Genomic DNA, 27824 nt, shown 5'->3' with positions numbered 1-27824 from the left:
GGTCCTGCCTGGCTCACAGACGCGACAAGTGTGGCAGACCGTCCTAGGCAATGCAAATATGGACTGTCAGTGGCGCGGCCCAGAATGCGTCGCAGGCGGCTCGCTGCAGTGAGGATGGAAATGGCGATGGAAATCCATTTTCGAGTGTGCGTCATGGGTGACCTTCCCTTTAACTTTCTGGCAAGGGGAAATCACTATAAATTTCAGTGGACAGATCGAATGAACTTCAGTTGAATTTTGATGAATTTCAGGCACACAATACTGAATTTTGAGAAGAATTTCAATGAATTTCAATAAATTTTGATGACTTTCAATGAATTTTAGTAAATTTCACATGTTTTATTAATTTTGGTGTACAAATTTGGCCTGAGTTATATCCCCTTGCTTTCTGGTGTCCATCGGAAGTCTGCTGGGATCTGGATGAAATGACTGGGAGGCTCGTTTGGTAAAAACAGTTTAATTAATAAAACACTTGTCAATCAACCAATGTCAATCATCAACGGAACAAATTCCGACATCGATGAGTGAGGCCACCGATGCTAGGACCTTTGCTGGGCGCACGCAGGACGCCGGCAGCAAGGAGAAAGAAGATGAAGAAATGTAAGGGAACCATTTACGCTCTCTCCCACTCTCTCTCACGCACACAAACAACAGACTCACACACACAGACGCCCGTCCACATTTTCACGTTTACAAAGACAGTCACTCGCCACACTCTCTCAAGGGCAGGAAAGAAAATTCCACGGCGCTACTGACTAGACAATCATTAGTCGTAAAAATACTAGGGCCGCCAAGTCAGTTGCAGCCCGACATTGCAACAATGCATCTCCCAGAAGCATCGACGTGATAGTGAGGCGCTCCAAGCGCCATCTACCGGCCAGGAGGTGGAAAAGCCCCCACGCCGCCACGACGTGCTTGTTTTAAAAAACAACTTTATTTAGACTACGTACGACACAAATAGTATTCATTATTTACACAGTAAAAACACATTTCCATATTAATTAGCGTACTTTATACAATATATATCACTGCAAAAAGATTTTTGCTTATATTTACACACATTTTTTTACACATTTACAAATATTGCAAATTTAATCACTTTTGTTCGTTTAGTTGGCACAATAATTAAATAGGGACACAGTTGTCCCCTTGTTTAGTCGAAAGGGGTTTTTTCCCATGCAGTTTAAGCGGTTCGGAGCTCAGTTTATTTAATTATTGGTGCAAAGTCGCTGCATGGGAACGAGTACCCGTTTCTTATTTTAGCGTTTAGTTTGAGCGAGGCAGCGGCGGGGTTGGGGCAAGGGCCGGGGGAGGGGTGTCAACCCAAATCATTTCCTTTAAATAAACAATCCGTTAAACGCTGATAGGGATTTTTTTGCAAATCATTCTAACACCGCAGCAAAACTGCTAGACGTAAAAAAATTTCTACCTTACTCTAAAAGCATTTAATTTGATGTTTACCCAAAAGAAAATTAGGCGAGGCCTATCACGAACTACGCCCACGCAGTTACATCTAGACATAGAGTTAAGAATAAGAGTCTAACTAAGGGCCTGTTTGAATGAGATAGAATGCTCTTAAGTAGAAGATGCATACAGATTACAAGCTGTAAACTGGGCTTCTTATTTACATTGCAATGTAAAGACAAGGAACACTCCAAGCGAACATCTAATATGTATGCGATAAAGGGATGGGCTCTGAGCTCAATTATCATGAGTATGTAAAAAAACATAAAAAAACATGAGGTTGAGACGTGTCACGAACTGAATGGAAAATAAACATTGAAAAGGCTGACTTTGGGTAAATAAATGAGTAAGGAAATAGACCCAACAGTTGTTGCCCGGCCCATGACAGGCGCGCACCATCAAAGTCAAAAGAATGCCGTCGGTGGGCAGTGAAATTTTACAAGTCATCGTACGCTTACAGTTTTGTAGCCAAGAAAGTTGAATGCAACCATGACAGAATCACCGAAGCCAATATTTGTTCCAGGTTATCACAAAATGAGCTTAAGGACTTGGACTCTCCTGGAGCAAATCGATGATAATGATGGTGGTTTTCATATGGGTGCTTCCAAACGGCCCGAGTTGGACACCACCGCTCACTGCCTCTGGCCAATAACTAGTCTAGCTAACACACATATCAAAAGACGATTACCCTGGCCTATATTTTAGTTACAATTTACTTTTAGAATTTCATAAACATAACGATGGGGCCGTGGCGCAACACGAGCTAGCGCACTGTTCAATTCGAGGGTGCTAACAATTGAACGACTTGAAACATGGCCTTGATAAGCAGGGTAACCGCCCGAGGCTAACAGTGGTGCTGGGACGTCACACTTAGCAGCCAGACATGAAGATTTCTCGGCCTCACGGCATGGACTTCACCGAGTTTCAACTAGTAGTCACAGGCCAGCTTTCAATAGTAGGAATGGACCGAAGACAGCAGTTGTCTGCTGACCGGTCGAGGCAGTGTTAACTATTAACGGCAAAACACTCAGTTGCCTCGTGCGCTAATACTCCTTGGCAGAGTGTACAAAGGACTGGCGGTCCCAGGAGACTGATACGTTCGAGACAGCTTTTGAATGGTTGATAAGAATACAGCGTCTACACCAAAAATGTTCATTGTTACGCACAAGGAGTATCAGGTAGGAGGCAACTAGGACTGCTAAGCGTGACTTTCGCCTTACATTCGTCCTGTGGGTAGACCTTCAATGCCGTTCAGGATACAAATATTGAACGGCCAAAGCGTAACAATACGGCGTAAGAATTATTTTGGTCAACGCCGCTGTGTTGGAACAAGCAAGGGCTACCCTCAGAAGAGCACCTGAGCCTAGTACAGACAACAAAAATAGCGCAGAAAGATACACACAAGAATACATCTGTTGATCAATGAATATGAAAAAATTATACAATCATTTATAATAATAATAATTGAGCTTTTTCCCGTTTACTTAATGGAAGCAACTGGAAACACCAGTTCATATAAAACATGTTTTCGTATTTTGAACTAGAATTCAAGTATTCAACATACAAATAATAATAGTAATTACAGTAATAATGGTAGTTATACTCATAATAATGGAATGTGAGTTGCACCGACATTGCAGACGTCAATTCAGGGCCCGCCCTGACCATTCATACCGACGCCGCAAAGTCGGTTTCCATCCAAAATCACAGAGTGCATAGCGAATTGGTGTAAGATGACTGCAGATGGGTTCCCGCTGAGAGGAGATTATGATAAACTGACGACCCATCGGCCCAAACACAGGGCTTGGAGCCGCAAATATGTGCAAATGAAACAATTGGATCAGACAGAAACAAAAGTGCAGCATCTTTGGCAATATAGGAGTGATCGGATGAGAAACGAAACCTAAGAAATGTCCAATGGGCGTTTTCGAGAAAACAGGTGCGTTGGATGCCTTGATCAGAATAACAATTTACCTATGCTGAAACTTGTTTGAATTTGGTTGCCAATTTGATTTGACAACCATGGGCAGACTGGAACATAAATTCGAAACTACGCCCGCACTCAGTCAATTTCAGTTACAGAAAACAAATTAACAGCACAACGCCTAAAACGATAGATCATAATTCGGCAAAACCATTACGGGTAGAAGCACTCGAACCGTCACTCTAGCTTGAACACAATATATTAACGCTTACAACGTGAATATTCCACAAAAAAATCTTACAAAAAAGACAAGTTACGCTGGAGAGAAGAGGTGAGCCTAAGGCCACCCCAGTCCGGAGAAATGAGGCGCGGGGGCAGACCAGCTGCACCCTGCCACCCTTCTGGTCCCGGCCCTAGTCACGCCAGCGCGCTGCAGCGATGCAGGCAAGCATGCCGCGTACCGATCGGCTGCCGAACCGAAGACACCAAGTCGGCCTTCCAACCAAAACAAACAATCACCGGATCCCGTCGCATGCATCGCGAACTAATGACAAAACAAGGGGGGAGGGGCTCATTAACGATGCATAAGCACCAGGACAGTGGTGAAATGGCAAATGAGCAAATACAAAAAAACAAAATGGAAGCGAAACTCGCAACCACGAGGATGACCAGTGATGCATACTTGACAGAAACCCGGCAATTTTATTTTCAAATACATAAACAACAAATCTAGTCAAGGAGAGTATGCCCGACACAACAAGTGTGTGGCAGTCAACCTTGACAGAACCGCCACGGTCATGGTGTAGTTCCGGCAGACTCCGCTGCCACCGATTGGCAACCGTTCTTCAACGCCCCTGTCCCGCGGCGCGCCAGAAAGATGATGCAGAGTCCCACACGGCTATGGCGACCCCGAACGTTGGGCAGTGCTCGAATCATTGGACTATGATGTGCGGCGCCGACAGGAGCACAGCTACCGTGGCGATGATGGTGAAGACGGTGAAGATGATGAGGCAGAATCGGTCCACAACCATGGCTGCGAATTTCCAGTCGTTCATGACTTCCATCTCCTCGTCGTTCTTCTTCATGCGATTCGTGATGAACTGCAGCTCTCTCAAAATGGCCTGTGGGGGAAGTCCGAGTGTCAAGCACGAGCCCAGATTTGGCAAGTCCAATTAATATTTCCGATTGTACCTGAAGGTCTCTGGCCGCTACGGGACACGCAGGGCTCGCCGAGCTTGGTCTTCCAGCGTCGACGCCGTCCTCATGAAGCCGGCGCTGTTGGGGGGCACGCCGTGGGATCTCCGGAAGTCGTCGTCGATGTCCAGGACGTTGGCCAGGAGGCTCTTGGAGGAGCGCTCCTTCAGCTCCAGCTCCTTCATCCGCGAAGAGATCATCAACTGCTTTCTGGTGATCTTCCTCCCCGGCCTGCTCATACACAGGACCCAGGGAAGCCACAGCAGGAACACCTTCTTCACCTGCAAGGACAAAAACAGGTTAGAGCAGTCTCAGAGCGCCTGTCAAGCCGCGGGTAGGCAACCATCTCAACAGCGCTGCACTGCATCGAGATGGTTGCCTATGCTGTTGCATAAAATAAACATCGACCAAACCAACGTGAATTTTCGCGAATCTTACGTAAGCCTTGACTTTTTCTATGACCTGCGGACCACAGCCGGGCTCCCGAAAACAGTTTGAACCTGACACTCACCCAGGATGGCATCTCATGTATGTCCGCAGTGCGATGGTGAAAGTTGAGGACGACGACGGTGAGCACCACAGAGGAGGCCACCATGAACATGATGCAGTTGAAGTACGTCTCTGGAAGCAAACATGGCCAGTGGACGTCCTTAGGGAGGGGCCGGACCAAACAAATTGTCTCTACAGCATCTCGTTTGGTGAAATTCGAGACGCGATCTCTCACAAGCACGGCCTGAATCCGGCCAGAAAAAATGCCAGTTCCAAGGCTACACTGGCAAATGGAACATTTATTTAGTTTTTTTTTTTGATGACCAGAAGCGTAATTTTCGGCAAGCATGCACTTACTTTAGGTCTGGATGCTTTGAAGACATTTTCAGCAACACAGACAGGCTTTTATGTTGTCCATTTACATAAAGTTGTTTTATTTAGAACACCCGCACACACATCAGGTAATTAACAGATGAGTTCGTTGCAGTTGCCACATTACGTGCCGGTTTTATTATAAAGTGTACCGAATACAACACATTAGAATGATCACAAAAAGTGCGAATTTGAAATATAAAACACACAAGCGAAGATAACAATTTACATGAAACCAGAAAGCTCCAGTAAAATTACTTGCTGCACACAATATGAGCACACACGAAAGCCAGAATTAAAATTCCAACAGTCTCTTTCAGCAGAAGCAATGTAAATACTTTTGATGAGATTATTGAAAGAAAAAGAACCAATGAGAAACTCACTGCTTACGCAAATTTTAAACGAAAGGAAAAACTGAGGAATTATTGCAAAGCGAAGGAAAATTGAAAACATACACCGGATCTAGGAGCTATGCAGTGTGCATAAACTTTTTTACTCTCCTGCCAGAGACACTGCAATTTGATGGACTTTCTTGTGAGGCACACAAAACTGAGAGGTGGTCTGGCAAACACACTTTAATTTACACTGTTAATCTCTACTACGGAGTAAACTTTTCTAATTTTTGAAAACCGTTTCTGATTCTTCTGCTTTAAATTACAGAAAGAAAAATACGTTTTGATCAGTTACAAGAAAAGTTTCAAACAACGCTGCGTAAAGTAGCTAGGACTGAAGGCAAAATTAAAGAGACTGCAAGATTTAAAGCGCTGTCAAATACTAATGGCTCAGCTTATGCAAACAAGGTGTGCCCACCCTCGTGGCTGAAAAAAATGGCCTTCAAAATAGTCAAAAGACCGACAACAACAAAATTGGTTTGTTATAAAGTTTATTATCTTTCGCATGTGCGATTTATCGGGATTGTCTTGGAAATAGGTGCATGGGGTCTATACGCCACGCACTCATTTACTCGTGCAAGGATGTTTTCTCCTTATTTTGGGTCAAATATACTTTCCTGAGATGTCTTGCTGAACTCTTAACCTTTCTGAGTTCCTAGTACAGACAACTATAAAACAGATCTAGAACATTCTCTGACAAGTCATACTATAAATGAAGCTGGAAGAGCCACAGATGTGAGGAGAGTAAAAGAACCTCTTGTTATATGTACATCTTGAGATATTCTTAAACTAGAAGATATCAATCGGGTTGCACCGCATTATTATCAGATTATTTAGACTCAAATTTTATAGTAATTGCCGTCATGAGAGGAAGAGACATAAGTTGTGCACTTCCTATGATGGCGCATCAAATTAAATTTGAGTTACCGAGGACAACACCACACCTTACCGAAACGAGTTACTCCAGAAACGGTTATAAAATAGCAAAAAGGCATCAAGTGTTACAAAATTACAGTAACGTGATAAAGCTAACTCAAAAATAAAATGGAAATAAAAGACAAGTGGGACGGAGTCAAGTGATACTTGGAGGTGGAGGGATTTCCATAAAACAGTTTAACACCACAGCTTAGAAAATACGTAAATTTAGCACAGCGTTTCAATGTGAATACGTTTAGCAGGTAGATAATAGAAAGAAACAAGAAAATAGCAAAAGGGGAGCCTGGTTGCCCATACGGTGCAAAGATTAAGGGGGCACACCAGTGAAAATGCAGAGGCTTCGTAAAAACGTTATTCTGAGTAAAGTAACGAAGGTAATGGGTTGAAATTTTATTCTGAAGCATAAAATATGTCAATTTAACCAAAAAAGTACACGGCAGCAAGGGGGGGCGACGGGAAGGGGGGGTGGGCGCCATTTTCATTTTTCGGTGACACGGCTCCACTTTGCCCAACTTTGTGAAGCCCTCGATTGAGCCTGAAACATAGGGTTTCAAAATTTCTCATCAGGACACATGTGGCTATCGTGTGAACCACGGACATGTCGGAAAAACAATCCTAAATATGTTTTTTTGAGAAGCAAAAAACGAAACTCATTTTTTGACCATATTTTTCACGTTTCCGTGTTTGTGGCTCAGGCCCTGTACATGCTACGACCATATCCGAGGTTCACACGATAGCGACAAGTTTAAGAAACATTTTGCCGCAAACCACACTCAATTATCTCAATTTTTGCGCCCGCAATCGTGGGCACCAGGTCCAAAAATGGCGTTTCGAGAAAACGACGTTTGAAGTGAAACTACGGTATACTCGCATTATTCCTCATTACGGACGCAATTATTGACATTTTTGAGTTCGGTTTGCGCCAAAATATTCCTTTCTCCAACTGCGTTTCGATGGTTCCAGGGTTTTGGCATTGGACTTCAAGTGAAACACCTGAACGTTGACAATTGAGGTAAAATATGCAAAAAAAGTTACCCTTTTAGGAACTTCAAAAATGTGCCCAAGCCAAAGTAATTGGAATTTTGAGGTTGGGTTTGCGGCGTTCGACTCGGGATAAATAGCAGAAAAATATGATAAAATAAAAAAGGAGGCCAAAATTTGACGATTTTCACTGGTGTGCCCCCTTAAGCCGCTCATATAGCTTGTTCGTCACAGTCTGTCACAAGAAACAAGCCAGCAAGAAGTCTGGAGGGTGAAGAGAGGCATTGAGACAGAATAGACGAATTGAACTTATAGACGGACAGAGGGATAGTTAAAGAGAAAGGCAGGAGGAACACAGAAAGAGCAAAGAAAAATAAGATGAAAAATTAGATACAAAGCAAACACTTTTAGTTAGAACGTTGCGATGACTGCGTTGTATTTATCCCAGATGGATTACTTAAAGAGCAAGAAAAACAGTTTTTGGTTAGCGAAACGTTTAAAAACACAGTTCAGGTAAAAGTGATTTCGTTAGTTAGACGCGGTGGAGCTGCCGGCAGGAAGGCCGTATGAATATAAATATCTTTCATCATTGAATGAGTTTATGGCAACAGATGGTTGCATAAATTTGAAAATAGAGGGGAAATAAAGGGGGACCATGATAACATTACGGGCAAATATAACGACTGTATGTAAGAATAATTTAACAAGGCCGCGAAAAAAGGTGAGACAGGCTGTCTAGGAAACCTGCCACTTCAGTGGGACTTCTTCAAGATGAGCGTACTTTTAGTACGTAAACCGCAACAGACCGAACTCTACGCTGATACTTTCTACTTAGTGCGACCAATGAGGCACTTAATCGAGATTTAAGATAAAAAAAACTTACAAAATGACCTATGCGGAATACGTGTAACAAAGATTTCGATATCAAAAAATTGAAATACTGAATAAAAGAACTATGCTACGAAGGCCTCCCAGTACTTACAGAATTCACGCAAAAAAGGAATAAAAAAGGAAAATTCAATGGACCTGGTCTGGCAACAGCTCCATCGCTAAGATACCGGCTGTCCGGTCTTAGCTGGGCAACCGTCCGCCACGTGTTTGTATGGTAATGATTGGTCTACATGTTTTGAGTAAAACATCGAGATGACAGTACAACAAGTGTAAGTTTTAATCATGAACTGTTCTAAAAGGGACGTGGCAGACGGTAGCGCCAAGTTTAGCGGCAAAATGCCCGCCTTGCTCCGACTGGTCCCCGCTGTAGATGCGCTGATCCTAGTACATCATTTACAGGAAGAGGAAGCATGGACAGGTTCTACCACTAGCCAAAAATCAAAAAAGTGGTCTTTCTAACCAAAATGCTGCCAGATGTAGGAATCTGAAAGGTCGAAATCGAGGATGTCAACCAAAAAATCTCTTTAAAAAACCGATTGGATTGGACTTTACGAAGCACGAGGATTCCAGCCAAAAAACTTCAAAGGGTGCTGATCTATGCTAGTTGGTTTTCTAAAAAAAAGTTTGATAGGGGACGATAAAGACGAGAGGCTTTTCAAAAACCATAAAACCAAAAGTTCCAATTTATTTTTTTTATTTAAAAAATAAAATAATCAGATCAAAGCGCTAAGTCTGATCTTGGACAAAAGCAATCTTATAAGCCATGCTTAAATGCCGAAAAGAGCCTTCGAAAACAAAACAAATGTTATTGAAAAAGTGGTTTTGGGACCAGGGAAAATTCTATTGAAAGAGCACACGCGGCGCTGAGTGGTGAGTTTCCTACCCGCTTGTCGTACAAGCGCTATTCAAAATGCTATGGGTGAGATGAAATTGAAGCAAAACCGTAATGTGACAATGACATGAAAAGTCTTACCGCATGTTACTTTATCATTTCTGTGTGATGGGTTTTCTCTTATTGAAAACAGAAGCGCTTGACGTACCTTTGAATCACGCCGTCTTCAGCGAAGTACGAAGTGAGGACTTGGCCAACTTGATTAAGTCGAGTATCGGGACAGCCCTACCTAACGATTTTTCTTTTTGTTGGGAAATATGGACTGGTATGGCGTTGTTCCAGCAGATAAACCAGCAGAAAATTTAATATCGCGATTTCTGATTTAGGGTGGTTACGAAACTTCATAATTTAGTTTATTTTAGAACTCTTTAGACAAAAAATCAGAAGCTCCACAAGCTTTGAGCAATGTTTTATACTAGACAAGCATAATTGAAAGATTTTCGCTACGCTTCTGAAGTTTCAAGTCTCTTGCAAATGCAATGCAATGTAGCCTATTCATGAACAACTAGGTTGGTGCATTATTTGACCCTTTCTAATACGTTCACGCTGTTCAAAAACATTTTAATCTTCATAACTTATTAGAATGGCATACTTTACAAAACTCTTCAATGAAATTTTTTAATACGAAACGTAATTATTTTTGAATGTTTAAGAATCAATACATTCCTTTTTTCCTAACCGCAAACACAGGCAGCGTGCGTGGTAGTGCGGTAGAGAGTTGAGGGGGATGCAGGTTGTGAATCTCACCAAACAACGCGAAACCAAAGCAACACCAACAAGTCTACATAGATTCGTTGCATTGCTGCACACACGGTTCTAGCCCACCAGTAAGAGCAAAGCCACGAGAGTGAAAACGGACTTCTTGCAGTGGGCTTAAACCGCATGTGTTGAATACAACAAATCAAGTACAAGTAACTACTTTTCCACGATTAAACATGACAACAAAGTATCCAAGCCACAACTAAAACCAAAGAACACACCAAATGCGGTACGGAAGAAATCAAACACGGGGTAGTAGCAACAAATTGGTTATACAGGAGATTTACGTTGTAAGGACAACAAAAGTGGCATGGGATACAAGCAAGGCCCTCCAACTATCCAAGTATCTGTGACCCAAACATTAAAAAATGATGGAGATGCACAGATATATGGTAAAACATCAACAGCAACAACAAATAGGTATAATATTAATAGTGTGAATAGAAAGGAATATATGTAAGACATTGAGAAGCAGGCTGGTACTTTGAACTGGCTCTACCTAACAACGGTATGGCATCGGACACCTGAGGAAGAGTCTCAGCCACCAGGTTCAGAAACACTGTCAGTGAGAGTAGGATGGTCACCCCTGAAACAGACATGCCAGCAGTCACACACTGAACGCCTCAGAAACAAATCGGAAGCAAGGCCACTTCATACTGAATCAAATAATCAGCTTTCCTTGAGACCGGCACATTGACACGTTCGGTGACTTCATCTTCGATTACATTACCTGTTGCTTTGATGTTGGCGCCCGCGCTGCTGCCGTACCTACGTGCTGTGCTAGGGTCGCCCAAAGAGGCATGCTAGTGCAAAATGGAGAAACAAATTACGCAGGGATACACAAATAGAGCAAAGTGCCAAACGTTGGCAGATAATGAAAAAGTTGAGTGCAGCTGTGCGTTGGTAATGGAACCGACTGCATGGTAGTGCCTACACTAAACTAAAATTCTACCGAAGAAGAGAGTGAATCGAGCGGCAGTCGACTCCATCACGGTCCGATACGCCCCACATTTTGCCCGGCGAGTCCCAAGCACAGCACAGATGAGAAGAAAAGTAAACAAAACAATTGCACAGACTCTCTGGGAGCCTACCTATCAAAGGCACTGCGTCCGAAGTGACTGGCATCGATTCGGCAACCAGGTTGAGGAACACAGTCAACGATAGAAGAATTGTCACTCCTGCAAGCAGTTAGGAGTGCCGATACGTGCATCACGGTCCATTTCGAGGTGCATTAGCAAACATTAGAGATTACTCACACCATGTCCCCATTTTTTTACAGTGTCTATCAGACTGTGCTACTAAACATAACAAAAGGAGGGAAAGACACACACCGTTAAAGTACACATCACATGTGGGTAATTTTTTTCCTTTTTTACAGTGTATCTTCAAATTTCCCTAATAGTAGCGCTTCTAATTTTTTTTGTGACAAAATACGAAATTTTTTCTCTTTTTCTTTAAAAATTGCAAACACAACACGCCACAGCGTAAAACCAAATCATTAAGAAAGAAATAAAAAACAGAGCAGAAACCTCGAAATGAACTCATAGCCGGCATGTCAAACTCCCTGCGGATTTACAGTGATTATGGACATGACAGAGGGCGAAGGACGTGCTGAGGAGTGTCCAGTCAAACTAGAAGTCTCAACGTGTCTCACTCCGTGCTGACTCGTCCATCGTAACAGACAGTGCTTTAACAGGACGGGCAGGGGAAGGGTTTCTGTGCACCATTTAAAAACCGACTCCCCTTTCGCTTCCCACGTTCTGCCTCCAAGTATCAGTAACTCCTGTGCCCGACTGCCGGCATACCTATTAAGGGCACTGCGTCAGACGTTGTTGGCATTGATTCCGCCACCATATTGAGGAACACAGTCAATGAAAGAAGAATTGTGACCCCTGCAAGAAACAAGCAATTGATTTTGTGTTTTGATCCTTCGCGCGAGGAGCTCCCCCTTTATGTTGATACTACTTACCATCTAGACCCTCTTTAACCTAATACCTTTCTAGCCCTACCAGGCTGCGTGTATCTTGTCCCAGTGAAACCTTTTCCCGCGGGCCAAACGTCTATGGGTGAAGGTTGCTTGACAGGAAGTAAAAGATATGGAATGGAGAGGAGAGGAAAGGAGACAGGAAGAAGCGGTCTCGAAGAGCGCGCGACATAGATGGAGCAGCCGGGGAGTGAGAGAGAGAGATAGACAGAGCGCGCGCACGCAGGTATCGATTGAGGACAGCGGGAGGGGTGGTGACCCACATCTCGTATCTTACAGGGATGATGCTGGTCCCGCAGAACGAAAGTCGGCAACTTATCCGTGAGGGAAATGGTTTACCCTAATGTGTCATGCGTCACTGCAATCAATTCAAACATTGTCACAACACACTGTTACGGAGTAAAAGGCACTTGTTCGCGCCTCTCTAGTGGCAGCGCAGCAATAATGAATTACTGGAGTGCGAATGTTCCTTTTGATACAACCCAAGGCTAACTAAAGTGAGTTTTGAATAGACTTTGTGCGATGAGTCATGCAGTGAAAGGAGGAGCTCAACAACGAGATACGGTTCAAAATACTCTGGCACCACCGACTTCAGCTGCAAGGAAAAGACATAACATACCAAAAGAAATTTGATTACCTATCACAAGGCAAAAGAAAACCTACTGATGTCGACAGCAAATAGTCATGTCAGGCACAAAATTGGCAAAGGCGCCAACTACAGATATGTCAAAGTTGTACTTGTCAACAAAAAACGACTTAAAATATAACTTAAAAATACGCGAGAGTGACAGTTTGTCACCTCGATATTATTCAGGCGCATGCAAATCAACAAAAGTTTGGGGTTTTGGACGTTTGATTTAGTTAGCTTGGATGCACTTTTATTTATTTAGGGGCCCCCAAGAGACAAGTCAATGATCCGACCGCCCAAGCTCTGGTTAGCTGGCAATCTGGCTCACCAGCTAAAAGCCAATGGCAACCAGAGCGAGACGTTGGACTAATCAGTGCATGGACTTGCCGTAGTGCATAAGTGGCAGCGAGGAAACAACCACATCGGACGCCTGGGAGGCTCATGGGGTTGCTCGACGCAAGGCACTTTGTGCAGCTGGCCGGAGACTTCAGTCAGTGCCCACAGGATGCACGCGTCACTCTGGACGGCGAGGCAGGCGACAGCCCGAGCGGCCCCCACGCCGGGCCTCAAGTCGCAAAGACAAATCCGAGGTAGCTGCGCTAACCTGCGTCTTTAACTTTCATAGCAAACACACTGTACTGCGGACGACTGTCAGAAGGGTCCAGCCGAGTCAGGAAGAGAAGGAACATGGAAGGGGGTTACCTAGGGTGAGCTTCTCCCCGGAGTCAGGTGGCAAGGTGAACCCGAGCAGAGCCATGGAGCTGATGAGCACGCAGGGCACGATGAGGTTGAAGAAATAGTAAAGCGTCCTGCGCCGGATCTGTATGGTGAACGTCACATCCACGTACGGTTCCGGACAGCAGGCGTACATGTTCACGTTCTTCTTGCCGGGCATCCCTGCGCCACATATCACAGTGAGCCGGCATGGATTCCAATCTGACAGCTTGTAGGGGAACCCGTCTCCAAGTGGAGGGGCCGTCAACTTTATTACAAATCTAGGGGTTTATATTTAGATGCAAGCTCGAACATTTTGGGGAGCATTTTTAGCAGTTTTCAATTAACAAATACTGAGGCATTGTCTTAAGTGTATTATGTCGCGTTGTTAACGATAAAATTTGTACCAGCAGAGAAAACAATGAGTAAGGAAACGAAGCTTTACAGTAAATTGATCGGTCTGCAACTTTTAAACAAAAGGGTTGGTTTTGAAAAAAAAAATGTGTTTTGGGGGGTAATCAGTTACAATAAAATACCTTCGCAAAGACATTTTTTAGTACCAAAGTTCGTTCCCATTGGAACACGATTTCTTTCGCTTCAATTAATCGATTTATTGCGAGATATAAAGACTAAACTTTAGAACAACTTGTAGCTTTATTTCTAATAATTAGCGAGATGAATGGCTGAGGAATTATTATTTTATTCTGAATGCACATGTTTTTATGAACTTAAGCCCAACTACTTTAGGACGACCCCCAAGACTTGGGGAGTTTTTTCTCTCAGCGACTGACTCCGCTGCAAGCTATCTCGAACATGAAAAAATTGATGATCGTTACAAGCTCTGACGGAAAGCGAGAGGAGCGTGTCACGTTTTGAAGGGGACATGAAACTGATTGATATGCAAATTGATTACTCAACAAAATACAAATTGCGAAGAAACAAATGGCTTCTCCAACGGCAGTGAACAGAGGGAATAAGAGCCAATCTGGACGTGTCATCGGCTTGAAGCGGTCTTGCAGCATCTACCAGCCTCTTTATCTCCCTTTAACTTTCGCAGAAAATGGCAGGAAGACAGAGAAGCGTCAAGGAGCCGATGCCCAGTCCAATTTGACTCTCACTTGCCCAACCACTCCGCTGAGGACACACCATAAGATCTACTGCGAAAAGAGATCTCAACTTTGGTACTTGTGCAGATCTATATGGTGATAGGACAGTGGAGGTGAGAATCCTCCACTGTGTGCAACAAACCCATCACCCTAGTGTCTACGCGGGCTACCGACGTACAGGCCACGCGCGTTACTGTCTACCTCAAGAAAATACTTCTCAAGATACGATTAGTGCAGGCGCGTATGAGGTATGAGGCTTAAATGCGCAATCATACAGTATCGGTGCTTGACACAGGCTGGCGTATGTCGCAAATCTGTTCAAGAATTATCGACTACCTTGTACTGAGGCACTCTCACGGAGGGCGCCGAAAAAAATGATCAATTTCTTATTTTCGTCTGTGGAAACGATGCGTTGAAACAACGGGGAGAAAGAGAAAGACAGACGGACTTACCCAGTAGATACCATTCGCCGTTCGTGATGAAGTCAGAGAGGTCACCGCCCTCCTCCGAGTTGAGGATGAGGTCAAGCTGGAACAGAAGCACTGGAGGGTGCATGCCTCGCCCTGCAGCGCGACCAACACGGCCACCAAGCGGAACAACCCCCATTTTGCAAAACTTTGCACTTTTCCCCAATTTCACGTGAGCCACGAATCAAAAGTGCACAGTATGAGAATTTTTGTTGACGAATTACTGTATGTATGAGAAGCGACATATTTCACACTATTTTTTTCTGGTTCCGCTTGGGGCGCCCCACTGATACGTCACAAGACTACGTTCACAAAAAGAAATTATTTACCATTATCTTCTACGCCGAACTAATTAACAAGCGAGTAAATGAAAAGTAGAGCAAGGGCTATGGTACACGCTGAATGGCATAAAAATTTCTAAGGTCTGTGCCAAATGAAAACGAAGGCATAGTATGAAACACAAATCAAAAATCTTTAATTTTTGAAAAAATACGAGGGTGCACGTACAATTTTTAACGAACGTGCATTTTAATTCCTCAGACAACATGCAGAGTAAAACCGTTTCTGTTCCAAAAATAGCCTCTTTGATCCGCCGTCTATAGAAACGAGCAATAACAGTCCCCTTACATTTTCTCGACGTCATCCAATTGCGTTTGCTTTGCATTAATCCGTTTGCCTTCAGAGTGTACCACGAACGTCATATTTTGCAACTTTAAAAAATAAAATTATGAAAAGTACGCTGAGAAAAAAAGACATGCATTAATAACTTTTAGGTCCACAATTTGAACGCGTCGACGAAGCCCTTGACTACCGACTTTGATCAAACTTTTTGCAAATACAGTATTTGAAAGGACAGTACTTTGATAATGGGGTGTTGAACCGTCAGTAAATTTCACTCACAAGACACAATTCAGCAAGTATGGTTGTGACTTTGTTTGGTTTTTGTGTTCAATTTGGAGGGGGCAAGTACACATCGTGTTCAAGCACCAGCACTCTCACACAGCACAACATGAAGCGGTTGCAAAGGGGCACACTTTTCCGCAACGTTACGAAAATTAAATGTTTTGGGTAGGACAGGACAAGACGAGGTATTAGAGCGGGAAAGCAGCCATTTTGTTTTCCATTGTATGGTAGTCCTCACTGAAATGGCAAATGCAAGCAAATGCTTACTAGTTTCCGCTATGTTCTATTGAAACACTGTACGAAAGCATGATCACAACAACGGTTCTACATGGATATATCGTCAATATAAGAATACAGGAGGGTCAGTCAGTCAACTGTTGTAGCGCAAGGTGCTGTAGGTCACGGAAGAACACTGGAGTAGCAGGTGATTTGTTAAAATGACGCTGTACTCTCACAAAAATAAACCGGGAACTTTTCTTCGAGTTTCCTGTTGGAAAGGTGCGAACCCCAGTGCTCTTCCCGGGGCTGGGCTGATTAGTCAAGTCATGCGTATTGCTCACACCACTACGAACACGATGCAAGTACAACACCTACATGGTGCAAAAGCTTCCCAGACACACGCTTTCGGGACGCATGCGGGCCAGTCACGCTCGCGCCTTACTGAAGCCACTACACGCACAGCCTCCAAAGGAGGGCTGTCGTGAGTGTAGGCACGCTCAACACGCAGTCAAGCCATTTTTCAGTGACCGGGCTCGATGCTATGACTGGTAGGAGGACAAGACAAAAGAAGGGTCCTTGGATGCTGACGCGAGTGCAGAAGAAGACCAAGAAAAAACAGAGAATTGGGGAAAGAGAAAGTTGAGAGGAATTGGCCTACTAACAGCCAAACACACATGCGACTAACACCAGCACACTTGTCTGCAGCCTGCTGGCCGCTCAACTGACAACTACGCAAGAGGGATGGGGAGTGAGTGGCTAGGAGGGAGGGCCGGGCTTGCTCAGAGTCCTGTCTACACGGTCGCCAAGCGCACACCGCAACGCCAATTCGCACGGCTCGCTAACATGAATGGCATTTGCGTTGCATTCACTCTGCAGCGAGACAGACTGCAAAGTGCACACGAGGAGCACGCGAAGTGCTCACTCCCGCACATTGAAATGCATCCAGCACGCATCGTCACGCAATGGGCCAAGATGGCCCAAAGGACAAACTTTTGACATGAAACTTGAAAACTTTTCTAAATTATCTTTATAAAAAGCTTCAATAGTAAGCGTTTTCAGCATGGTAACTTTGCGAAACACCGAGACGCGATAGAAGGCATGCTTTGTTGCAAGCGGAGATGCAATCGCGCCTCTTGCATCCAGAGTCTCGATTCCAGATAAGACCTGCACGAGACTCTTTGAAGTCGTCCAGACACAGCACGGTAGTCAGTCAGCACACTCAACATGCAGATCTACGCCTCACGGCCTCTCGGTCATGTTACATTTTGCATGCAGTCAAATGTGGCTTGTTGCGCATTGACGCACTTTCAGAAAGGAGTGCATATTCAGTACTCTTAAACAGTAACGCTGGCCACATCAGGCAGTAAAATCCATTGAATACAAAGTACCGAGCTGTGTTTGCACTCCTCATTTAGCGACGAAAAGATAACTTGGCCACAAGTATTCCATGTCTTTAAAAAACTCAGTGGCAACTAAAATAGGTTTCTTTCCGGTAAGAAAGAATGGTTTCATGACACCATTGTGACATGAGCCATGGAGCGACGCGCTAGCGTGCGTGACAGCAGGCGTTGGCCATCTGAGCATGGGCCGGTGGTCTCCGGGAGAAACGGCTGGGAGAAGCGCATCCACTGGGCACGGATTTGTCACACTTTAAACCGTTGTTTCAAAAAAGGCAAACGGAAAGTATGAGAAACCCCTGGAGTGCTCAGCGGATGCGCCAGACACACACCTTGCTGAATGATTAGTCCCGATTAAATAAAATTAAATTTTATTGGTCCAAGTAGGACTTTCAGCTTTTGTTGCTGGCAAAGAAGAAAGAGTGCATCATGCGTGGAATATGAAATTTCGAAATTCAGTGACGCACAAGCACTTTGAGACGTGAAAAGAAAGTAAAAACAGCCGGGTCTGGCAGGGTGAGCGTGAATCGACAGCAATGGCGTGGGTCCAAAGAAAAGACAGGGTAGTGTAGTGTCTTGCATAGTTGACAGAAGAGCTGCCCCCAATTGGTCTGCACCATGCAAAATAGTGTTCCATATAGTCATGGTGTTCCCGAGTGATGGTACAGTGTAACATGAGTGTATGAATGGTACACACGCCAAACACAGCAGTCGACACTTTCACGCGGGCCGTACAAACCCCCTGCCTGGAGCGGCGGAGTCACCATTTCAGGTAAGGGGAAACAAACGAGGCACTCGTGATTTAAGTGTCAACGAGGCGTTTTCAGTCATATGGTGCGGCGGGCAAGCCAGAGCGCGCCCACACGCTACCAAGTACTGTCCGTGGGTCCTATTGGTTGCGTCTTGTCAGCAAAAACCCTAACATTTACGAGGATTAGTCGCCACAGGGCATTATCAAGTGAACGCGAGAGACAGATCTCATGTCGTGTAAATGTGTATGTGAGCTTCGTTCCGTTACAAACATAGATTAAGTCCGCAAAGCGAGTGACAACTATATGCGCACGGATGGCACCACACATAGGTTAGGAATTAGCAAACACACGAACATCATTCAACAGAGAAAGCTTAACACCGCTAAGACCATGACACAAATTTGGACCGTCCTCTTAACCCCATCACCTGACCAGGGAGCGAGCATTGAACCGTGAAATGTGCAAATTTGCATTTGTAACGCGCTTTATAAGGGTCATTCTCGTTATGGTTTTGGCGGGACGTACTTTATTGAAGGAAACTTTGCTTCACTTCGTGTTCAGGTGACTCAGTTTTTTTTCGAAATATTTTACAGCGTGTTTAGATGATTGAGGTTAATCTAGAATCGCTTTCTGGTGAATAGACAAAAAAACACACTGCATATTTATCACGAAAGACTGCAATTGTGCAACAGACTGTCTCACTAATACACACCGAAAGCGATTAAGACATAGGTTAGGGATGGTGAGGTTAATTAAAGGATTGAGAACAGACAGTCCGCTGAACGGGGTGAGAGCGGCCGTAGTTTAGATTTTTAGAAAATTCCAAAACCAGCCATTACAAGTCAGGAACCATGGGCATTTGTTTGACGTTTTTACTGCGGCTTTATTGGAGGACAAAAGATTGGGGTTTCGGTTGTCATTCTAAGGTTTAAAATAAATGCCAAAATTATTTTTAAGGTAGATATTTGAGATACTTTATGGTGCAACAGGCCCATAAGAAAATAATGATTCTAAAAAGGAGCTTGATTGTGATTTTACACGTTTAGTTTTAGACACCCTTGATCGAAGCGTTCTGAAACACCCGTGGTTCTGGCCGGAGATCGTGCAGCCTAGATGGAGTGGCAGCTACCCTCACGCACACACACACGCACACACACCATTTTCATGCTTATGTGGGAGGAGTGTGGCTGATTTATATCTAGTCACTGCCATCCTTACTTTTGGGGCTATTCAGAAGAGTCACGAAACAAGCGCTCTAGTTCCAGCTGCCCTCTAGGGCAGCACGGCACTTCAGGGCGATTGTAACATGGCACTTAATACTCTGTCCGATTTATTTAGAAAATTTTCAACGTAATATGTAGCGTGTTAGTTGTATACCTGGCTTCCGTCATACGTCCAGCTACCAAACTTCATGTCACAGTGTTGGTCATCAAAAGGGAACCATGTAATGTCTATCTTGCATGTGCTCTTGAAGATGCCGGGTGGTACGTAGAGGCACTTGCCTGAGTCCCTGACCACAACATTTGTGTGGTACGTGCCGTCGAAACCCTCATCAGCGCTTAGGGGATGGACAAACACACACACACGTCGGTTACTACCCAATATGACAGATCATGTTTCATTACCTGGAAAAAAGCTTTCAAAATCCTCAGGCAAAGCCATGCCTTCAAGGGATTTGAAAAGCAAGATTCCTGGCGTTGACTTTACAGGCCTCTGGTAAAAAGCAGAAGCCTGGAAAGCAACTCCTTGGCATATCGTCAATGGGAATGTGAGTGCACCACAAGCAGCACAGCAACATTCGGCAAGCTGTGCTCTAGAAAATATCAACGACGAAACTTGGAACAAACGAAGTGTCAAAAAGCAAGAAACGTTAATGAGCACAGCTTAGTAATTGAGCTCAAGGTATTGAAGATATCTCAAGGAGAAGGTTACATTAAAAAGTAATAATTAACAGACAAAAAACGAGACTTGAAAATATTTAGTCTGCTTCCTGATGCGGTACTGCTGGGAGGAGGGCAGGCCAGTGACAGCGTCCCACCGTCCGGTTTCATTTATTTAAGGAGCGGCCGCGATTCGTACCCGACCGCCACTCGGATCCTCTAAAAATTGCATGCAGGCCGGGAACTCTTAACGGAAAAAACAGCTTTGGAGCAAACATTGAAATGCGAAAAAAGAAGTGATAGTTCTGCATTTTGCCAAGAAAAGCGCAGTGTGTTTGACACTTGGATAATAACCCAGGGATCAGTGCTGCAGGGAAGCTGTATCTTAGAGGAAAAAGACACCAGCCACATGACCTTCACCTGAGCTGCTCCACAAAGATGCGGAGGCATTGCTCTACACACATAAAAGTATGAGATAGGCTGCTGGAAAAGTGAAGCAGAACAGAGGTGGTCCGAGTGACCCGTCAAGGTAGAAAAGCAGCCGCGGTTTAGTTTACGCGGGTTTCGTTTAGTTCGGCCCGTGGTGGCACCACGGCCCAGCGCGTCTAGGGCGCCCCAGATCCGTTTAGTTTAGTTCGAGGGTTTAACGTCGGTGACATCCGGTTAGACTTATTATCTACGTCAACAAAAAGGTGACTGCTTATTTAGGTAGGTTGTTTTTATCATGCTTTCGTACAGACTGAATTACTCATGCGTTATTTAAGAAGACGTGTTCGTTTAGAAGGCGAAGCTTTGCTACAGCAGTGTATGAGAGTGAACCCTCTATCACAACTAAGCAGACTACGCACTCGCCCTTCAAGCTGCTAACGTCAACACCGAGTAGTGTGAACGTCGCGCTAACCTCTAAAGAAATACATGCCACTTTTGTGGCAGTACGTTTTGGACTATTTCACATCCATACTTACTTATGGTAAATCATTTAATAAATGAACCAGAGACTATTAAGATATTGTGTCTCTGCTCAGACTTTAGAAGTAGTTTAATTTAAAGTCCAAATCTCTAAGGTAAGCCACAAATTCGGCAGTTCAGTTTAAACGCGGCGAATCCAGCTAATGCTGTCTCAAAAAGCATAATTGCTTGGAACTGCTGCAAACGAGCCAAAAAGGCAACACAGTGGATAGTAGTGTTGTGACGTTGACAATGAACGCAAGTTTAGATGTAGGCCACACGCTTAACAAGATCGGACGCAAAATGAAAAATTACTCCGCCGAAGTTTGAAAGGAAGATAAAGAATGATTTACTTACTGGCCAGGAAACAAGAACTTGTTCCTGACTGTCTCCTAAAGAAATCACCAAATACTTCAAAATGAAGCAGTAGCGGTATTACTTTTTCATTTGCTTTGTTATGCGAGTAGCCTCTACTTGATTTCTTTTTAAGCTCGAGCAAGTGGGGCGCTCGGTAGCGGTTGTTATTTAGGTTAGTGCTTTTAAAAGACGGTCTTAGGGCTGGCCGGACCGGACGCTATCCCCACAGCATACATACTCATAGAAGTTATCCAGGCATCAAGGATTCCAAGTACAGAGAAACCTGTATTTTTGCCCTGATTTCTCCATCCAGTTTAAAACAAATGAGCACAAGATAGCCCATCGAAACAACAAAATTAAAACAATAACTGTTTTAATTTCGACCTTTTTCTTAAAGGGACACAAAAGGTGTTTTAATAAACTATCTTGTGCTTTAAAACACGAAAATTTCTACTAAAATAAAACAAATTAGGTGAAAAATAATGCATTTTCGAAACAATTTCTATACACATTAAGACAGAATAATACACAAAGTGGAAAGGAATGCTAATCAAGACGAACACGTTAGTTTTGAAAGGGGACTAAGACTGAAGTAAAATTATCAAATAATGAATGAAATGTTTGGATTGCGATTCTATTCAAGAATCAAACACTTCCAAAAGTGTTCCAAATATACTAGGTTGGTGACTGTACGTGTACAATACCTCTGCAGTGAAAACAGTGCACCAATCAGAAGTTAAGGAAAGGAAACGGAGAAGTCCGTTGGGGAAACGGTCATTGGCTGAAAAGAGTGGTCAAATAGGGCGGTCGGTGAATTACCTGTTGTACATTAATACATCCGGTCTCCAAATCTTATTAGGTGTGATGCGAAGATCTTTGACGTTGCCGTACTCCGAGTGGTTCCATCTTAGGTTGTAGTCCGTCCATTCCTATGAAAAACAAAGAAGCCGTTAGTAGCTGCAACACAAAATGTGTTCACTTGCTCCAGTCAAACTTTTATTGATTGATCTAAAATTGAATGAAAGGAACTCATGTTAAAACTGAGATAAAGGACACTTTTATACAAGCTGATAACATTGTATGTGAGTGGCCAAAAATGTTGCCCAATAAATTTGTTTCCAATTGGAAGTAATTTGGGAAAGCAATCAGTCCTACCTGGGCTACCCTACTTCAAGGAAACATAATTTATGCTGTCTGAACTAGGCAACACGACGACCGAAAAGAATTCAAAACCAATTAAAACTTATATTAATAAAAAGACTTAAGTGCTCAGAAATAGACGTGGGTAAAATAAGTACTTTAGAAATTAGCTTGAAAGACACTGAATGTCATTCTGAGCACTCTATTTTCATACAGAGAGAAAAAACTGATTCCAAAATACACACAAACTAACATACACACACAAACAGAGCATTTTCAAGCAGACAAAATCACTATAAAAAGCATGATCAGGAGCAAGGAAAAAAATTAAGCCTCTGTTACTAGGATGCAACAAGTAGTTTCTTTTAAATGCAGAAAAAAAACCTTCAACATAGGGACGGAACTACAATGAAATGTATGAAAATCACATTTACAAGTCGATTGGCTTATCGTGCAGTTTATGTTTTGGTGGCTTTTTTTTTCAGACACAGCCTGAAGCGTACTCTAACCGGCCTCATGCACAAATAGAAAGGGAATGAGCGGGGAACAACTCCTTTTAACATGCAAGCAAGTCAACAAGGCGTTTTATTTATTCGGTTGAGTAAGGATTTTTAGTTTGTACTAGAGTTACGGTGAACATAAGTTTAGTTATTTTATCGTGTCAGGTTGTTTAGATATTTCTACGTTAGACTGTGAATTTATGAGCTGCTCATAGCACTGGCTGTAAGCTGCAGTCAGAAATACAGAAATTATTTCGCAATGGCGGTGATGAAAAGGAGACTGTAATCTTCTTATGAACGCAACGTCCCTCTGCTTTATCCAGCAAGGAAAATCAAATTGGATTGTAAACGAGCTAATCAAGAACTTTTCCGTTGAGCTCGTTCAGTGAGCTAGTTATTTCGTGTAAAGGTAAAACGAAACAAACGCTATGGGGGACTTCAAACATTTCAAGAACCAAAATATTGAAAATACTCTGAGGCAGCATGTTACAAACAATTTGGTCTTGCAAAAGAAGATTGAAGCCCAATTATAAAACTTAAAAACATGACCACAAATTTAGAACGAAATACGCAATCCTAGCTCTTTTCTGTACATATAATTGTACAGGAATCAGAAGCAGCTCAACATTCATAAATTTCTTTATTTAATTGTCCGGTGAGGATTTCATTTAATGCACAAGACAATTATTTAGACACACACACACGGCAGTGAAATTGTCTGTACTCCTAGTAGAAAGCACTCGTAGGCGCTATCGATGCCTTCTAAAGATAGAAAAGACATTGTAAACGGAACCGTCAATCGTTTACACAAAGGGAAGAAATACACATAGCTTATTACAGAAGTAGAAGAAAGTTTAAAACAATGATTTTATGTTATTTCATATTTCTGTCCTGTCTTAAAGTCGATATGCTGGTCCAGTGATAAAACACCAAACCATCAAAACGTTCAAGGCCTTTTAAACTGTTTGAAAGAAAAACATAAACCAGACACGATCTTTCATAAAGTTGAACGAATTTGATCCCTCGCCGGTCGGTAGTAAGTTTGCACGGAAGATCTTCCTGTGAGCATGAATTATAAGACGGGAAGATTGCGTTCAAATAAGGGAGGAGTCTCGGCAGGTCCCTGAAATTTTAAGTTCGTCGAAAATTTCAGTCTCTTCACATAGAACTCACCGCTCCGGTTTCCATTGAAATAACCCTGAAACACTGTCGACACGTAACTCGATTAACTAGCTCAATTGAGATGTGGGTTTTGTGGATCATTTCAAGTTTGATAAGTCATGTTTATGCAGGGGCCGGTCTCGTAGTGATAGATATTACATTGACGTACCATTTTTAAACAAATTTAGTGTGTTTTAGAGCCTAACGCGTACTATCAATGATAATATGTCTCATTCATTAATTTTACACAAAGTAAAATGGTACAACAAACTCCCTAATATGTTTGAGGGTTTATTTATGGAACTGTGGAAGTGCTAAAAGGAATTGGTTTATAGGATACCTGGATCACAAACCTATTTCGCCAAGCGGTGTAAATATTGTGATACAGCTGCCAATTATGTTGTACACTGTATAACAGAGTACAGATAAAAAGCATCTATGCGATCGAACACAGTAGGGAGGGGAGGGGAAAATTATGAATCGGTGAGGTCTTCCTCCTTGCTGGGACGTGAAAGATAATACTGCATTGTGTTGTAACATACAGGGAACTTGTGAAACACGCTGATGATGCAAAAATAGCAGCATTACAATTTAGTAGTCGGTAACCACAAATGAAAAAAAAAGACAGTTGGAAAATTAATATTTCTTTACACAGAAACCAAAAAACATGTAAACAGCAACAGCATTTGGCCGTTCCTACAGAAAACTATTTATCATTTGAGAGAGGATCCAAATTACGTGCTTTAATTTCTGCTAAAACAGCAACGACGGCAGAAATTTTAGCATCAACGTGTTTCACGCGGAAAGGGTTCAAAAATACTAACTAGAACTCATGTTTTCTTGTGATAACAAACCTACACTCTAAAAAGCTTCGAGAAGATTGATGAATGAGTGTTGAGCCCGTGCTTTGAGAAAGCGCTTCTCGACGAGAATAGCGCAGATTGTAGCATGTAGTTATGCAACTATATCTAAGGGAATGATTTTGTTACAGTGTCTTTTTGGGAACAAGAACCACTGACACGGGTCTCCAGTGTAAGATGCTTGGGTGGTTTGCAGTTCTTAGTATTTACAATCGGGTATATATGTTGAGAAAGAATAGTGTATAAAGATCTACATACAAGGTTCTACAATTCGCAAAGATACGTTGTACGAGAGTACAAAAGAAACAATAGTATATGCGTCTGCCGTGTGTGCCAACATTTCTCTCTTTATCAGTCCGGTTTACGTTTAGAACAACTTACCAACGAAAGCCAAATATTTGTAATAAGGAGTTGGTTCTTCTCATCCTATTCGTCAGACACAACAAAAAAAGAACGGAAAAACATTGGCCGTTAGTTAAATCGACACAGTGAACAGACAACATGCAGCGAAAGGGGTTAAGGTGACAATCGGCCAGGGCGGCCGCCAGGGCGGCACAGGCAAAGCGAAAATGCCAAAGCCATGCCTTTCCTTCCACTCGCCCCGGCCAAGGAGGAGCGATCACCCGACATTCCCTCGCCTCCACTCAACAACAAAAAAATAAAATAAAAAGACAATTGCGATTTGCTTTCAGAATTTCCGAAACAAACAGTTTTCTGAAAGGCGCTCGAGAATGGCGAGTGTGCTCAGGAAAGCCCCTGAGCGAGAGCCAACACTCGCTGGACAGAGTGAGAGCTCCGCGTTCGTTCGCAAACCGCCTAAGTTTGAATCTCCTTTTTCGAAAAACTCGACTGGCAAAGTGAATGACCCCTTCCGGAGTAGTCGAGTCTCAATGCAAAACTAGGCCTGGTGAGTCTACGCCCAGCCCTGACTGGGTACGAAGCGGCGGCAGCGGTTTGCGAAGAACCAGGGGGAGGACAGACGAAAGAAGCGAAAAGAGAGGAAAGACTGTGGGGGATGCGTGCAACAGTTTCCAGTCATTTCGCTTCTTGCGGTGGGGGTGGTGAGATATGAAACGCAATATGAGCCGACATGACAGTTTGACATGGATACACACACTAGCCACCATTTCCTGGATAACAGACCGCAGACCGGCGACTTACCAAATTCAACCATGCGTTGGTTGTCAGTATTTGATCCTTTTCATTCTAGAGGGTAGGAGTGAAACGCCAAATAAAAGATTAAAGCCCGAATTAGCAATTTAATTTAGTGTCTGACATACTCTTCAAAATAAAAAGACTGAACCCCCGGCAAAACCCTTAAAACGAGCTTTAGAAAAGACCCAAATTAAGGGACGGATTATACTGAGTTACCACCCGGAACGGAAGTTGCAAACAGTTTGACAGCCCTCTGTAAACATTTGCCCTCTCTACGTGAAGACAATGTCGGCAAGGCGGCATGGCGGCGGGGGAGGGGGCAATTCTTTGCTCTCGTGAAGTTGGCGCAAACGTTCGCAGCTGCAGTGCGGGCTCGCCTACCCATCAATTTATAATGGTGGCTCCCCCTGAGGGAGCCAAACGGAGCCCCCCGGACACTTACGGCCGACCAAGACAAAGACAAGAACCACTGAGGAACTGTCTCGTCATCCCCACTCTGCAAACTCCGCATCCACCCCTCCACACATCCCCTTGTTCGGCACGGTGCCCGATTACATAGTACATGATGGATCAGGAAACCACTTAACCCATCAAAAACTGAGCATGCTGTGGGCAAAAACGTTGCGGAATACGGTTCACAGCGTTCCGAATTGAGAACGTGCAAACCTATGAAATCGTCGAAAAAGTTAACAATCACATCACATCCAAACCTTGGGGAAAATAACAAATTCGTTAGGGGCGTACACTTTGAAATGTACGAACGCGGGAAGGGAAGCAGTGTTGCCTCATAAGTGGGCAAAAAATCCCCACCAGGGACCACTGTTGAAAGGGTTGCCCACCTCAGCCTACCTTCTAGGCAACATCTCGACAGCGAAGCCAAGATATTGCCTAGTAGGCACCCAGAGCTAGGTTGCCATCCGGTTCAATACTGGTGCATCGTAGGAATGTTTGCCTACTAATGTGGCCACACTGAAGGAAAGTGAGTGTTGGAGACCAGAGCAGCGCGCAGCCGCTTTACCGCACTGCGACTGACACATACCACATCGATTATCTGCTGCAGCGTGAGGCCGAACTTGATCTCCAGCGGCTCCGACTCGTTGGCCACCGGCCGCTCCAGGACGTTGTAGTCGTCCAGGAGGTCCTCCAGCAGCCGCTTCTCGTGCGGCCCCTGCAGCGTCCCTGCGAAGCAAACAATGCGTCAGACAAGGAAGGACACGCACAATGTATAGTGGTGCATAGTGCACGTTCGGTTCGAGTCCCATTCAGCGACTCTGGAGCTCAAAACGCGTAGTTTTGTCCGCCTCCACCGGTCTTCTGGCCGACTGCACAGGCGCCGTCGATGCCCCGCCCGCTCGGCTC

General features: G+C 43.7%; 1 protein-coding gene across 1 annotated transcript; it reads right to left on the bottom strand.

Annotated features, from left to right (window-relative positions):
- Positions 1 to 438: 438 nt before the first annotated feature.
- LOC117645066 (neuronal acetylcholine receptor subunit alpha-7-like) lies at positions 439 to 27648 on the bottom strand (the record flags this gene model as incomplete). The annotated part of the gene is given in 11 exon segments (XM_034384971.1): positions 439 to 4509; positions 4580 to 4656; positions 4659 to 4863; positions 5094 to 5203; positions 12100 to 12186; positions 13609 to 13803; positions 15179 to 15254; positions 19842 to 20022; positions 22469 to 22578; positions 25692 to 25736; positions 27505 to 27648. Coding segments are annotated over 11 exon segments (1419 nt in total), but the record flags the coding sequence as incomplete, so codon positions are not given.
- Between the last annotated feature and the right edge of the window lie 176 nt (positions 27649 to 27824).

The sequence above is a fragment of the Thrips palmi genome, unplaced genomic scaffold (assembly GCF_012932325.1).
Source record: "Thrips palmi isolate BJ-2018 unplaced genomic scaffold, TpBJ-2018v1 HiC_scaffold_18, whole genome shotgun sequence".
NCBI lineage: Eukaryota > Metazoa > Arthropoda > Insecta > Thysanoptera > Thripidae > Thrips > Thrips palmi.
The sequence above is the reverse complement of the archived record's forward strand: the minus strand, read 5'-3'. Positions and strand labels throughout refer to the sequence as shown.